The sequence below is a fragment of the Rhinolophus ferrumequinum genome, chromosome 13 (genome assembly GCF_004115265.2).
Source record: "Rhinolophus ferrumequinum isolate MPI-CBG mRhiFer1 chromosome 13, mRhiFer1_v1.p, whole genome shotgun sequence".
NCBI lineage: Eukaryota > Metazoa > Chordata > Mammalia > Chiroptera > Rhinolophidae > Rhinolophus > Rhinolophus ferrumequinum.
In genome coordinates this window covers 5,528,709-5,545,079 of record NC_046296.1, presented here as the reverse complement: position 1 = coordinate 5,545,079, position 16,371 = coordinate 5,528,709, and the positions used below count along the sequence as shown (strand labels likewise).

Here is a 16,371-nt window from a genome sequence, read left to right as displayed (position 1 = left end):
GATGGCCCTGGGGTCCTTCCGGGGGCACAGGGGCAGCTTTGCAGACCTGGGCCACCATGTGGGGCATTTGGGGTTGGGGAGAGGCATGTAGACCCAAAAGAAAAAGAATCTCCGGTACCGCCTGTAAACTCTGATCCTCAGAAAATCCTGAAAATAAAAATGGAAAGCCCCCTAAGCGTTTCTCCAGTCAGTGTTGGCCTGTATCACCTAAGTGATGCCCAGATTGGTGGTTTCGATGGAGAGGAAGATCCAGGTGCTTGGAAACGAGCCTTTAGAAGATCTGTGCAAATGATGTGAGCGAGGTGGAGCGTGCTCCCAGGAGAATGCCCTGGGCTCCCAGTCGGTCCAGAGAGGAGCTGCCTCATTGCTCAGAACCACGTGGGCAATACGTAAATGCACGTTGCCCAGATGGTTCTGACACTCCCCCTGCAGCCCTCGGAGATACCACCACGCTGCATTTTCATTCCCAGGGTCCTGAGGGCGAGGAGGATACCACAGGGCACATGGGAATGTCACCACCATGATTTTATAGTCAACCTTCACTCCCTGGGGATCTGAGCTGGGAGAGAAGGACCTCTAGAGTCTGCCCTGCCTCCCAGCCTGTTTTCCCATGCAGGAGCCCCCGGGTGAGCCCCGAGACCGAGAGGACGCTGTCTGGGGCAGCCCTCTCTTGAACTTCAGCTCACCGTTGCCCTAGGGTCTCTAAGCTAGGCCAGGTGTCCAAGACCCTCCAAAGCTATGGTCTTTCAACACACTGCACTGTTTGTGTGTGTTTGTTTCCAGAAAGAAGGACACCCTTGTGGTGGACCCTTCCAGCAATGTGTACTACCGCTGGCTGACTGTCATTGCCCTGCCCATCTTCTACAACTGGTGTCTGCTGGTCTGCAGGTAGGCTCATGGGCAGGGATGGCGTGAGGACAGCCAGACCCCAAGGCAGAGCTCTGAGTCTCACTTAAGAGGTTGGGCTCCTGGTCCCCTCGCGGCCAACATCCGGCTTCATGTGCCTCAGTTTCTCCACCCATAGGAAGGTTCTAGAAGAGCTCCACCAGGGCACTCTGCAGCACTGGTGGGGACAAGCAGAGGCTGTGTTCTTCCTGAGCAAGCTGGGATGGGCATGCAGGTGAGCGGCTGTGGGCAAGTGCAAAGTGTGTAGGAGAGGGACAGTGGGGTGTGTTGTTTCTCCTCTAATGGGGCAAGCAGGGGCCGGTGGGACATTTGTGAGCAAGGCACAAGCCAAGGATGCAGGGATAAGAGGCTGCATCTCGGGGAGTGACCATTGGGCTTTGGGAAGTTCCTGAGCAGGCATTTGGGGACAGATACACAGGAGGCTTTGGGATTTTCTAAGCAAACTTTGGGACAGGATAAGGGGTGAGCTGCTACTCTCTGAGAGTAAGCAAGGTGTTGGGGGTCCTTCCTAGCAGGCCTGTAGGACATGGATGCAGGGTAAGCAGCTGCCTTCTGAAGGTAGACAGGGAGGCGTGGGGGAAGGAGGCAGGGGCTCTGGGGCATTCCTAAGCAAGCCTACTAGGCAGATGTGACTCTTTCCGGGGGTAAGCAGGGGCTCTGGGGCTTTCCGGGGTCAGACCGTGAGGCAAGGCTGCAGGAGTAAGTCCTGCTCTCTGGTGGGGGTGGGGCTTGGGGCCACCTGATCATGCCACACAACTGGATGCAGTGAGACCCTCTGCTCTCCGAGTGAGTGGAGCCGGGGCTGCAGAGACCAGCTGCTCTTCTGAGGGGTGGGAGGGGAGCTGAGCAAGCTGCAGGATGGGGACACAGGAGCAAGCTGCTGCTCTTTGGGGGCTAACAGTTATTTGAGGGTTATTGTCTATATGAGAAATAGGGAGCATACAGATCTGGAAAGTAGAAAATAGGTACTGCTTGGTTCAGTTGTTAATCTCTCAGAAATTCTAACATTTCTGTTGGTTTGACCCCAGAGAGGGCATGTCCTCAGCGTCACCTCACTCCACCAGCGAGGCCTAGAGAAACTGCCTGTCCTGGGGCCTCAGAGCTTCCTGCTCAGAGTCAACAGGGCCCACTTTTTGGAGTTCAGATGTTCTTAGGAGTTCTGTGGCCTTGGGACAGAAAGGCTTCTCAGAGCTTGGGTGTCCTCATCGGGACCTGGGGTGATGACAGTGGCGTACAAACCCTGCAGGCAGGGCTGTTTGCAGCTCTAAGCCGGTGCCTGCAGGGGACCCTGGCCTGGACACCCTGCTCCCTGTCACTCTGTTTAGGGCCTGTTTTGATGAGCTGCAGTCTGAACACCTGATACTGTGGCTGGTGCTGGACTACTCTGCCGATGTCCTCTATGGCTTGGACGTGCTGGTGCGGGTCCGGACAGGTGAGTGTGCCCAGATGCGAGACTCCTCCGGGCCAGGCCCCAGGCCCCACATCAGGAGGGGGTCAGGGGGACCACAGGCTGTCTTCAGGGCCATCCACAACAGTTGGGTGGACAGTATCCACCTCTGACCACTAGAGGCCTGGCAGGTCTGGGGGCCTCCAGTAATGGGGGGTAGGGGGTTTGGGGGGAGGGGTGATGCCACCCCAAGCTCCCTCTACAATGACCCCGTGGACAGGACCCTGAGCAGGGGTCAGGACACCTGGGTTCCAGTCGCTATCCCAATGATCTGTGTGACCTTTTGCAAGTTGAGCTGTGTCTCTGAGCCTCGTTTGTATCACCTGTGACATAAAAAAGCCAAACCATCATCTCAACGCACCCCTCCAGCTCCCAACGACTGCAGGAAGCGAGAGACAGCTCAGTCACTCTTGGAGTTCTTCTTCTTGGACAGTCAGAGGACCCAGGACATGTTACTCTGTGGGTTTTAAAGGAGCTTTAAATACAGAGAGCTAAAGTCTGAAACAGGTCCTTCCTTCAGATCGCCTCTGGCTGCAAGTGGGCGCTTAATCCCACCCAGGCCTTAGCCTCCCAGCTGTGCATTCTTGGGGCACCTTCTTCTAATTTGCACAAAGACATCATATAAGCTAGTGGAGGCCCTGCTTGTCACTTGCATGAAAAGCAACTGTTGTTGTCTACCTAAACACCACCAGCTCACAGCAACAAACCTTGGTGTGGCTTTGCAGGGTACAAAGCCTTTCAGCCCATCTTGCCTCCTCAGTAGACCTGCTGTGTGAGAGACAAGTGCAGGCACAATTCTAGAAACTGAGGCCCAGAGTGACTGGCCCAAAGTCTACGGTCACCACCCAGCAGGGCCAGACTGGCACCCCACCTGCTTTCATATCAGTGCCCAACATCTTAACTTAGAAGACCTCATGTACACAGCTGAGGCTTGCACACGTGACTTAGCCAGTCCTGGTAGTCGGCCACTCTACGGTCACATAAGCCGATGGAGACATGAGAGCTCTGTGAGTGACCCAACTTATTGGGCCGCCTGTCTCTGCTTCAACCAAGCTTCAGTGGGACAAGTCACCCTCACGCAGACATTGGCCCCACCCCTTTTTTGTGCGTGGGGACTATCCTTGGTGACCTAAGATTCAGCAGGAAGCCGGAGGATGAGGGGGCAGATGGGTACAGAAACCAAATGGCCGTGGATTATACTCAAGGGAAAAACTGGTCAGAATTGAGAGAAGATGGATTAAGGAAGGTTCGAGGAGTTCCAAGGCACAAGGAGTTGCACGTCATGATCTAGGCAATCAATAAACACAAGCGTAACAAAAAATGAAATAGGGGCAAGGGGGCTGGGCAGCAGGGTGCTCCTAGCAGGTGACAACAAACTTGATGTTTGCTTTTCCCAGAGGGGGCAGTGCTACCTCCGTCTGCCGCAGAGTTGTCCCTGGATATTGTTAGAAGTGCCCCAGATCTAACTTTGGGGACGGCCCAGCACTCTGTGTTACACAGAGCCCGCAGGGTGATTCTGATACTTACCCAAACCTAAAAAATATTCGTTATATTATTCTCTCTACTTTTCCACTCATTTGAAAATGTTAAAAAAAAAAAAAAAAAAAAAAAAAGAAGAATGCAAGTCATGCTCACCAGATTGATTTCACCAGTAATAACACCTCATCTCATGACTCTCAATCTGATTTGGGGGTGGGGGGCGGGGTGTCTCAGGCTTCATATGTTTTCAGAGCCCCTAGGGTTGCAGCAATGTGCAGCCAGGAAGGAGAGCTACTGCTTTCCCAAGCAATCTCTCCAAAAGGCAGGCCATACCCATTAATGACTGATGAAATCAATTGGATAGGCCAGGACCTATGCTTTTAAAATTTTTATTCGTATTTTCAAACATAGGCAAATTCAGAGCAAGTGGTATGCGGCTGACCAGCAGCCACGAATCAACGCGGATCCTGAAAGGGGGAGTGGGAATGAAAAGACACTCACAATGATGATGATGCGGCCGGTCTCCAGTGATACTGAAGCACCTCTTTATTGAAAACTTCCACTTATATACCCTATGCATACGTGCAGCATCTATAGTTCAATGCTTACAGGAATGCGTGACATCACAGAGTGTTATCTTTTACCTAAAACACAGAAAAGCAGAACTTACAGAATCATCAAACAAACCTCAATGCTGTTATCTCATTAAGAGTAAATTTTTTTACATACAAGATACAAAATCCTTGAAATTGCTTCAAAGTCATTATATCATGACAAAGCCCACCAATTATCCTGTTAGTCTTCAGTCCTCAGTGTCCGAGAACCGGTCACTCCCACCTCATTCCTCAGCAGCTTGCAAGCACCCTCCAGGTGCAGGCAGAGATAATGCCTTAGAAGCTGAAACAAGTTAATTATAAATTGAGCCAGTCTGCAAGGCATTAAAATAACAAGAAATTATGGCTCCCCACATCTCCCCCTTTTTTATTTTATTGAAGCAAAATCCATATTACAGGAGATATAAGGTGACGGTGCCTGTCTTAGGCACCCCGGGACCGTCTCATCAATTAACCCGTCTTTGGAACTTGTATTTTTTAATACAAGCCCTGTCTTAGGTGTTGAAGGACCTCCCAGGATTTACCCGTCATTGGCTAACCCGTCCCAATACATACAAGGGGGAGAGAGAGACTTAAGGCCTTGTCTTAAGCTCAAGCTGATGGATGTCAGCTCGCAAGTCTAACATCCTGCTGATGAAACATTTAATGAGGATGGGGAGTAGGCACAGAACCAAACAGACACAGATGTCCAATATAAGAAAAATCATAACAGAATGGGTAATATGAGGCATAGATGGCATAGTATTCCTAAGAACATCAATAAACTCAGAAGCAGCCTGAGCTGCATCAAATTTTAAGGGTTCAGCTTCGCTCATATTTTGAATTTTCTCATGAAGCTGAAACATATCTAAAGACACATTAACATCATGCCAAATTTCTTGAAGATGTAAACGAACCCGATTTCAATCATATTGACTATTATTATACCTTTTAGAAGTAACACATATCCAATGATATTCTGAATGACATTCTAAATAAGATTTAACTTTTATACTTTGAATCACATCTCCCATATACTGAACTCCTACAAAAGGTACATTAATATTTCCAATCAAAAGTGTATAAGGGGAAGGAACACAAGCAGATACATTAACAGATTTCTTAGACCAGTCTCTAGTCCCGTCTTGTAAATCAGTCACCTGACTGCAGGGAGTGCCTGATTTACAAAACTTTCCAAATGTTGTTTCATGTGTCCATCAGAAGGCAATCCTAGGGCGTGAGTGTCATTGACATAGTCTGGAATCTCAGGACCTTCCCATACAGCAGGGTGGAGAATAGGTGGATCAGGTACGTAGGCCCAATACGTCTGGTCTTCTTCTGCATTGCTGAGGGTCATCAATGTCATCAGCAGGTAGAGGGTCCACATGTCGCACCAATCGTTCTGGCAGCCACCGAGGACTATCTGCATCCTGTGGAAAAACACAAACATGCCCTCGGCCCCATATGAGGACTGGGTCTGGGCCTTGCCATGATCCAGTAAGTGGATCCTTGTTTCTGACCAAAGCCTCAGGGACGGCAGAAGGATGCCAGAAACGTTCAGCTGCACTCTTAACATAGGCATCCAAAGTCAAAAAATTTTGAATAAAAAGACAAGTAATTATGGGGCGTTAGGGGATATAACTCCCCCTTTTTTATTTTTTGTAAAATGACTTTTAATGTGCCATGAGTACGTTCAACAATCCCTTGTCCCTGGGGATTGTAAGGAATGCCAGTAACATGATTAATTAAAAATTGTTGACAAAATAAAGCAAATTTTTTACTGGTGTAGCCGGAGCCATTATCTGTTTTAAGTTTTTTAGGAGTGGCAGAAGGGTGTGGTAACCCTGGCTGGAGGGCACCCATAACTTTCATAGTTTTATTTACTTTTTTTAAATCCTGTAACAATCTCCATTTTTTTTTTTTTTTTTTTTTTTTGATTACAAAAATAGGCGAATTCCAGGGTGAATTAGATTGAATCACATGGCCTTTTTTAAGCTGCTCCTGTACAAGCGCTTGAGCGGCCGATATCTTTTTTTGCGTAAGGGGCCATTGATCTACCCACACAGGCGTATCTGTTTTTTAAATTATAGCCTCTGTTGTCCTTTGGTGGAGTACAGGTAAATCTATGACCCCCGGGGAAAATATCCTAAACCTGTTTTTTGTAAATTAGGATTAGGTGATATGGGTTTTTGTCGTCCCTGTCCTTTAATTTTTAAGCCCTGTCCTGGGAGGAGCCCTTGATCAAACATTTGCTGAGTTACTTGGGTGTTTGGGCTAAAGAGATAAACTCCCATATCACTCATAATATCTCGTCCCCAGAGATTGACTGGGAGGCCAGGGATAATATACGGTTGGAAAGTTCCCTGATGACCTTCCTCATCCTGCCAAGATAAAAGATTACTACTTTGTTGAGGAGAATGAGATTGGCCTATGCCTTGTAGATCTGTATTAGTAAGATGCGTCGGCCAATTAGAAGGCCAATGTTCAGCAGATATGTAGGACACATCAGCTCCAGTATCTAAAATTTTTTGAAAACTTTTTTTATTTATTTTAAGTAGCAGTACTGGCCGATCTCTCTTTATTTTCTGAATCCAATAAGCATCTGAGGAGCCAAATCCTCGATCTCCTCATTTCTGATCTTGTCTATTCTTCCCCACCTTAATGCGAGGCAAAATAATTAACTGAGCAATTCGGGTTCCAGCAGGTATGGCAGAAATATTTAAAGGAGAATGGACCATGATTTTAATTTCTCCTGTAAAATCCTCATCAATAACTCCTGGGGAAACATGGATACCTTTCATAGTAGAGCTACTTCGTCCTAACAGTAACCCTACAGTTTTATAAGGCAAGGGGCCAAAAATCTCTGTGGGAAGGGCCTGTATGCCCATCTCAGGAGTTAATATGATGTCGGAGGTGGAACACAAGTCCAATCCTGCGCTGTCTGTGGTGGCCCTGAATAAGTCTGTGACATGCTTCCTAGCAGGGGTTTGTTCTTTTTCGGCTCCTGGGTCTGTTCCTGAACCTGCAGTGCCCCATAACATTGCTGAGTCGGGGCCTGGGGCTGGCCCCTCACCCAGTTTCCCTGTAAGGGTTTGCCGTCTTTGTCAGTTTTGGATTTACATTCATTAGCCCAATGAACGCCTTTCTTGCACCTGGGATAAGGCCCTGGAGGTTTTTTAACCACAGCAGTAGCCGACGGATTGTTAGTCTCCATTTTATGTGGGCATTGAGAAGCTCGATGTCCCATTTTTCCACAGTTAAAACAAGCTCCTGCGCGGCCACTAGCATGAAGCTTGGCCTGTTGCTGCATTACTTCATGAATGCTTTTTCCTTGCAAAGCGGCAGCCAGGGCCACTCCCTGTGAAAAGGAGGGGCCGACATCGGCACAGGAACGGATAAAATCAGAGATAGTGCCTTTTTTTTTAATGGGCCTAATAATCGCTTGGCAGGCAGAATTTGCATTTTCATAAGCAAGCTGTTTAATGAAAGCCTGCGTGGCTACAGACGCTCCAAAGGTCCGTCCCGCAGCAACAGTAAGGCGAGACACAAAATCTTGAAAAGATTCATCAGCTCCCTGTCTTATCTGAGTAACCTGTTCTTCTTTGCTATTTTTATCAGGCAACATTCGCCAAGCATTTTTGGCTGCTGAGGCAATTTGATCATAAACACGAGGTGCAAAACCCCATTGATTTCTAGCATCCTCATACTTGGGTCCCTCTCCTGCAAGCATTTCAAAAGTGATTGGAATATTTCTCATGTTATTTTCATTAGCCCTGATCTTACAATTTTCATAGAATTCTGATTTCCATATAAGAAAGTCACCTCCGGACAGGCAAGCATAAGCAATTTTCTTCCAGTCCTCTGGAGGAGTAGCCTCACTGGACAAAGCATCTAAAATTGCCATGGTAAAAGGAGCTATAGGGCCATACTGAGCACAGGCCTCTTTTAATTCCTTTACTTGTTTCCACTGAAAAGGTCTCCATTTCCTAACTTGATTTTTTGTCTGATCCGTTCTCTGAAAGAGAGGATAAACTCCAAAACATCCTGTAGATTCTCCTTGCTTGTGAGCTTCCTCACAAGCTAGCTGAAGCGGAGAACGTACAAGGGAATCTGACCCTGGCTTAACGTATCCTGGCGGAGGCTTAGTAAACATGTCCCAAATCGGTGGCTGCGGTGGTGGCAGCAGAGGGTCCCACATACGAGGTCCCTCTGGAGGTGGTGCAGTGGGGTTAATTACAGGGGATTCACCACCCCCTGGATTTCTCGGATCTCTATAAGGAATCTGGGGAGGCCTGGGACAATCCTCCTCTCTATAAGGAATCTGGAGAGGCCTGGGACAATTTTCCCCTTCCCTAGTAATCTTGAGTTCTACTAATTGTCCTTGAAGCATCTTTATTTGCTCTGTAAGCGTAAAGATAGGATCTACAAACCGCCTGCTTTCTTGAGCTGCAGCCATTACGGAATATTTTTCCCTGTCATATTTAGCTGCAGCTTCTTCTAAATCTTTCTGATCTTGAGGGCCTAAATTTTTCCATTGATCATCTGGAGGTCCCTGGCTAGCAGGTTCTTTGTTATGTATAGGAGCTTCCTCAGCACAGTCAGCCCCCTCCCTTTTTTCCAGCTCTTTATTATGCTTAGCAAGTCCCTCTGCATATCTGACTTTCCCCCCCTCCTCCCTATCCTCCGGAGAGGCGGCAGATGGAAGAATTTTTTCATTTCCAGCTTGTTTTACTTTTTCTAGTCTACAACTCTCACTTTTAAGATTTAAACAGTCTCTTATCAAAGTCCATAACCCGAATGTTTTTATAGGGACCCGCTGAGGTCCTTGGGCAATATAATAGTCCTGTAATTGTTCTCCAACCTTTTTCCCAGTTTCCAAGCTGACGGTACCTTTATTTGGAAACTTAGGGCAAACTTCCTTTACAAATTCTAAAAATTTATCTAATTGCTCTTTGCTCACCCTGCTGCCACGGGCGGCAAGAACTTTTTTGAGGCCTCTAACATACAGGTCCTTGCTGCTGGCGTGACCCATTTTCTTAAGTTTTCTAACACACAGGTCCTTGCTGATAGCGTGACCTATTTCTCTTTTCCCTGACTCGGCCCTTCTTTCACACAAATAAATAGCCCAAACAAGCTCCGTAACACGAGGTCGTGGAGCTATCACTCACTCACACACTCATTCGACCGAGGGGACAGTGTCCTACTCACCGTAGCTCCGTTTAGCTCGTGAACCGAGCCGGTACCAATCCGTACGGTGTTCCTCACTGAATCCCCCGTGTTCAGGCCCCACGTTGGGCGCCAATTGCGGCTGACCAGCAGCCACGAATCAACGCGGATCCTGAAAGGGGGAGTGGGAATGAAAAGACACTCACAATGATGATGATGCGGCCGGTCTCCAGTGATACTGAAGCACCTCTTTATTGAAAACTTCCACTTATATACCCTATGCATACGTGCAGCATCTATAGTTCAATGCTTACAGGAATGCGTGACATCACAGAGTGTTATCTTTTACCTAAAACACAGAAAAGCAGAACTTACAGAATCATCAAACAAACCTCAATGCTGTTATCTCATTAAGAGTAAATTTTTTTACATACAAGATACAAAATCCTTGAAACTGCTTCAAAGTCATTATATCATGACAAAGCCCACCAATTATCCTGTTAGTCTTCAGTCCTCAGTGTCCGAGAACCGGTCACTCCCACCTCATTCCTCAGCAGCTTGCAAGCACCCTCCAGGTGCAGACAGAGATAATGCCTTAGAAGCTGAAACAAGTTAATTATAAATTGAGCCAGTCTGCAAGGCATTAAAATAACAAGAAATTATGGCTCCCCACAGTGGTATCATGGACAGTTACCAGCATTTTGCTAATCTTGTTTCATATCCCCCAAAACCCCCTTTTCTTGGCTGGAGTATTTTAAAGCAAAACTCAGACAGTAACCTTTTCAGCACCTATCTCTAACTTTAAAGGGCCCATTTTTAAAAGTATAACTTCTATTTATCTTTTAAAATTTAACGATCATTCCTTGCTATCATCTAATACCCAAACCACGTTCAAATGTACCCAGTTGATCTATATTTTTTAATTGAATAAAATAGATGAGAACATCACAGACTAGAAAATATCAGAGTGCCTTCTCTGTAGTGTGGTTTCTGAAGTGGTTTCTACTATATGTGTATAACTATGTCTTCTGTAGTCATGTTGTGAAATACCTTTCTTTGGGCCATAGTGAAAAACAGGCAGCCACTTTGATGTCCAGATGACCTCCATCTTCTTCTTTAGGCTTCCTCGAGCAAGGTCTGATGGTCAGGGACACCAAGAGGCTGTGGCAGCATTACACAAAGACCTTGCATTTCAAGCTGGACGTGTTGTCCCTGCTCCCCACAGACCTGGCATATTTTAAGCTGGGCATAAACTACCCAGAACTGAGGTTCAACCGCCTACTGAAGCTGACCCGGCTCTTCGAATTCTTCGATCGCACAGAGACGAGGACCAATTATCCCAACGTGTTCAGGATCGGGAACTTGGTCTTCTACATTCTTGTCATCATCCACTGGAATGCCTGCATCTACTTCGCCATCTCCAAGTTCATCGGTTTTGGGACCGATTCCTGGGTGTACCCAAATATCTCAAACCCAGAGTATGGGCGCCTCTCCAGGAAGTACATTTACAGTCTCTACTGGTCCACCTTGACCTTGACAACCATCGGTGAGACCCCGCCTCCTGTGAAAGATGGGGAGTATCTCTTCGTGGTCATAGACTTCCTGGTGGGTGTCCTGATTTTTGCCACCATCGTGGGCAACGTGGGCTCCATGATCTCGAACATGAACGCCTCCCGGGCTGAGTTCCAGGCCAAGATCGACTCGGTCAAGCAGTATATGCAGTTCCGCAAGGTGACCAAGGACTTGGAGACGCGGGTTATCCGGTGGTTTGACTACCTGTGGGCCAACAGGAACACCATGGATGAGAAAGAGGTGCTTAGGAGCCTCCCGGACAAGCTAAAGGCTGAGATCGCCGTCAACGTGCACCTGGACACGCTGAAGAAGGTCCGCATCTTCCAGGACTGCGAGGCGGGGCTGCTGGTGGAGCTGGTGCTGAAGCTGCGGCCCACGGTGTTCAGCCCTGGGGACTACATCTGCAAGAAGGGGGACATTGGGCGGGAGATGTACATCATCAAGGAGGGCAAGCTGGCAGTGGTGGCCGACGATGGGATCACCCAGTTCGTGGTCCTCAGTGATGGGAGTTACTTTGGGGAGATCAGCATCTTAAACATCAAGGGGAGCAAGTCGGGGAACCGCAGGACTGCCAACATCCGCAGCATTGGTTACTCGGACCTGTTCTGCCTTTCCAAGGCTGACCTGATGGAGGCACTCACCGAGTACCCTGACGCCAAGAGGGCTCTGGAGGAGAAGGGCCGCCAGGTCCTCATCAAGGACAACCTGATGGACGAGGACCTGGCCGAGGCCGGGCCAGACCCCCAGGACCTGGAGGAGAAGGTGGAGCACCTCGAGTCCTCCCTGGACACCCTGCAGACCAGGTTCGCACGGCTCCTGGCCGAGTACAACGCCACCCAGATGAGAGTGAAGCAGCGTCTCAGCCAGCTGGAAAGCCAGGTGAAGCTCTGTGGGGGCAGCCCTCTGCCTGATGGGGACCCCCCAGAACCAGAGCCCAAACAACAGTGAACAGGCACAGGTCTGTTTCCTGCTTCCTGGAGCCAGCTGTCAGTGTGACGCTCTGTGGCTGTAGCTACATGAAAAGGGACGTGGAAGGAAGGCTGTCCAGCTCTTTGGCCTTTTGCAAGCTGTTGTGGCCTCAGGAGAGAGCCTCGGTTTCCACATCTGGAAAAGGAGCTTCGTTGTGTCGTCCCCTGTCAAGTGCAGGTTGTGACGAGGGCCACACGAAACTGCATGGGACAGGGCATTGTAACGTGCGAGGTGTCCCCAGTGCAAGCATATGAAATTGTGGGCACAGAACTCTTTTTTTTTCTTATCCATAAGGAATTTTTAGATTTTTGACCTTCTTTTTGGTGTAAACGGAAGGTTAGTTAGTCCCCTTCCTATTCCCACACCTCCTCCTGCCACCTGCTAAGGGAGATGTCACAAAAGCTAAAACTACAATGTGGTAATGAACTGAAATCAGCCTCACACCAGGCAGTTTGGGACAGATTTCTGAATCTGGTATCACCTCATAGGTTCTTTGGCACCCTAGAAACCCTGGGACTTTGGTGGTGCTGTGACAAACACAGGGTGAAGCAAGGTGGCCCCATTTGGGGTCACTTCAAGTCTGTGACACAAATCCAGATGTTCTGCTATCCAGCCTCTGTGAAATGGGAATCTGTTTCATAGAAAAGAGCATCTCCGTCGGGGAAGGGGACCTCTTCTCCTAACTTGCCAAAGGGACTCAAAGACAGCTTCTCATGTTCTTGCATGAGGGTTCTGGGCAGCCAGTCTGGACTGGAGGTTCTGAGCTGGAGGACAGTCATGTTCCGGGGAGCGGCTCGCCTTTTAGGTTGGAGGTTGGAATGGGGTCCTCAGCCACACAAAGCTGACGACTGGGACTTTGAGAAGATGTGTTCCTTAGGCCATATCTTTGCAAACTGCCCCTTCCTTCATTCCGGGAGAGGAAGCCTCACCGTCCCTCAGAATTACATCCTGAGGCAAAGCTCTTAGCTAGAGAAAAGCATTTAGACTGCAGAATCTAGCTGTAAAAAAAATCCACTGAATAGAATTCCATTAACATTTTATAAGATATTTATATATTTGGATTCTATGATTGAGAATTATAACCATCATGGTCCATCCTTTGCTTAAATACACATTGTAAATTATCCGAAGGGAGTTGTTCCCCTGATGCAGACAAGCCATAAGGGCAGGGGTTCCTTCTCTTCCTTTCAATGTGTCTCTCTCTTTCTCTTCCCTCTTTCTCCTTCCTTCCTTTCTTCTGTCTTCCCTTCTCTTCTTCCTCTTTCTTCTCTCTTCTTCTCAGACAAAATGTCTCATTTTGCTTTGGTCACTGGGAAGTCTCTGTGGTCTAATGTCATCATCCGTATGCTACATAAAGGGGCCCCCATGTCGTTCGTACAAAAGGTGCTGTACTTTTGAGTATGTATTATGGGTCTCTTCTGGTGTTCATAATGGATCATCTGACCATTTTAACTTTTGAAAATGAACTTAAAATGTCTATTAAAGGAAGGTGTGATCCAAGCTCATATCATTAGCAAAATGTAACTAGCAATGTATTCTCAAAATGTATATATTTTAAAAGCCTTAACTGTCAATGATGCCTACATTCATATTTACAAAGAAAAAATAAAGGCCTAGATTAAAAAATCATTGAATGACTCCTGCTTCATATTTTGTCATGAGGGAAGATGCAGTCCTGGGGTATATTTCTAGGGCAATGGCCTGGCCTCCCCAGAGAGAATGAGGCTGGTGAGCGCGGGACAGCACAGAGTCCACATGAGGGGCCATCCACAGCCAGAAGCAGGTAAGAAAATGCCGCCAAAGCTGCAACGTTTGTCCGAGGGAAAAGATCAAAGCACTCAGATATGAAGTGTATTCCAGGTGAGATGCTAAATTTGCTGGCAGCATTTGTCCAGGGTCACCATGGGGGGGATGTTGAGGCAGGAAGCTGGGGACAGCCTGGGTAAGCATATCCCCAGCTTTTCCCACTGCTTATGCCCAAGGAGTTCGGGTGGTAAGTTAGAATGTGGACTTTGGCAGACTGAAAATGCTTTTCTAAATTGCAGAGAGGAATTTTTGACTCATAAAGATGAAGATGCTCACCCCTGTCACCTAGCAACCCTACTACTGGCTCCACATTGTAGGAAAGCTCTCACCTACATGAATCCAGAGACAGGTACAAATGTTTGTTGCAGCATTGTTTTTAATAGAAAAAAAGGAAGTAACCTAAATATCATAATCTAAGAACAAATTAGGAAAAACATATAATATGTTAGGTGTTTCACCATAGAGGGAATTAATTGTATAGGTGGTGGAGGGCTGAAAGGGCAGAAACAGAGCACTGAGGTTATCTGGAGAGAGGAACTGCAGGGAACAGCTATTCGCCCTCGGGCTGGGGGAACAAAGGGAAAGGGTGCTCAGAGGAACCCCTCAGAGCTGGATCCTCCTGGCTGTTCCTGGTAATTTAGGAACTCAGAAGAGTTGGGCAAAGATGGAACTTTGGACATAATCTGAAGAGGGGCATTGCATGGTGAGATTGCTAGGGCTATATAAGCAGGAGAGCAGGCAGACAGGAAACAGAAAGTCCCTTCTCCCCTTCCCCTTCCTTCCAATCTTCCTTGTAGAGAGTTCCAGAAATGCAAGGACAGGGAGACGGGCTTTGGGCTTGATTGACAGCGTCGTTTCATTTGTATTTATTTGTTCACACGTGATTTTAATATTTTCCCCATTTGTTTATTAGTCATTTGAATTTTATTTTCTGTGAGTTTCCACGCCAATCCTATTTTATGCTGACCAAACATGCCAGAGAAACAGTGTCACCCTTATACGAAGCCTGGGTGAGGAGAGAAATGAAGTGCAGTTAAAACAACCTCAGGCCTCAGGACATCGCTTGCCTTGTCCTCTGCTTCCGGTCTGTCGCCGTGTTTCCTCGAACATATGACCTAACTGGAAAATAAGCCCTAGCGTGATTTTTCAGGATGACGTCCCCTGAACACAAGCCCTAATGCGTCTTTTGGAGCAAAAATTAATATAAGACCTGGTCTTATTTTGGGGGAAACACAGTAGATCTAGCATAGCCTGTTTTCCCTTTAGTGGAGCAGATGGCTCATTCTTTGGCTGAGGACCAGAAGAAAGAATTGGCTTGTTTTTAGTAGCTATGTTCAGGTCTGTCACACATGGTCGCTCTAGTAGTTGTGCACTGCCCAAAAGAGTCCCTTCCAAAAAGCATCCTGCATTTGTCGCCATCAATTTTTGTGTTTATTGTGACCATTTTCCAGAAGATGGCAGTAGAGGGTCTTGTTCTAATGTAGTGATTACAATATGACAATTCTCCAACAGGGGGAGCTAAAGAGTTTTGTCTGGACAGGGCGGCTGGGTATCGTTTCCTTTCACTTAACTGTGGAGTCATGGGTTTTTAATCAAGTCAATTTTTGACTCCCACTAGAGTGTCGCAGCATATCTGTAGCAACGGTTCACTTCTGATTTCTTTTGTATATATTCATATACAAAATCAGTTAGCCAATATCAGTCGCCCCTGGGGAATGTAGCTTCTCCTTAAGATTTACAATGTCGGGCTGGCCTGGTGGCTCAGGTGGTTGGAGCACTGAATGCTGAGATCTCAGCCATCGTGAGCAGCTGTGAGCTGCTGTGAGCCATCGATAGATGACTGGCAACCGACTGCCTCAGCCCAAGGGAGTGCAAGGCTCATAATACCAGCATGGGCCAGGGAGCTGTGTCCTACACAACTAGACTGAGAAACAGTGGCTTGAACAGGAGTTGGGGGGAGGCGGAAGAAAGGGGAAAAAAACAAAGATTTACAGTGTCACAGGAAAAGCTGGCAAATGCCATGATCAATCTCCAGAAAAAAGATGATGGGACACGTAAGCATTAAAATTGTGAAATTATTCATGTCCACGAAAGTGTGTATATCTATTTCATAACAAATCAATATACCTTAGTGATTTTGAATTCCTAACAATTCAAAATTTCTCTTTTAACCTTTGATAATTTGCTTCATATAAGTTTTTAAAATGTGTTTTAAGTGTGTTAAGTGTGCTTTAAGTGTGTTATAATTGTTCATATTGAGAAATAAAAAAATCCATTAACTGAAAAATAAAAATTGGCTGCACGGTCCTGGCCTGTTGAGTGTCAGTACGGTGAGCTGCTCGCACTCTGAGATGCTGTTGGGGTCCCCGCTCCCTTCCGCAGTGGAAGCGTGGGCAGCGTCTCCTGCACGGTTCATTTATATTGCTTCCCCCA

The 16,371-nt window shown here is 47.2% G+C and overlaps 1 protein-coding gene across 5 annotated transcripts in view; it reads left to right on the top strand.

Annotated features, from left to right (window-relative positions):
* CNGA3 (cyclic nucleotide gated channel subunit alpha 3) overlaps positions 1-13,706 on the top strand; it is a 41,572-nt gene extending 27,866 nt beyond the window's left edge. For 4 of the 5 annotated variants that reach the window (XM_033124223.1, XM_033124222.1, XM_033124220.1 and 1 more), the window contains 3 exons: positions 784-888; positions 2,232-2,338; positions 10,712-13,706. In XM_033124223.1, coding sequence (XP_032980114.1) covers positions 784-888; positions 2,232-2,338; positions 10,712-12,111 — 1,612 coding nt within the window. In that variant the 3' untranslated portion in view covers positions 12,112-13,706. The remainder of the gene's footprint in view (positions 1-783; positions 889-2,231; positions 2,339-10,711) is intronic. The other variant, XM_033124221.1, reaches the window with a different exon arrangement.
* The last annotated feature ends 2,665 nt before the right edge of the window (positions 13,707-16,371 follow it).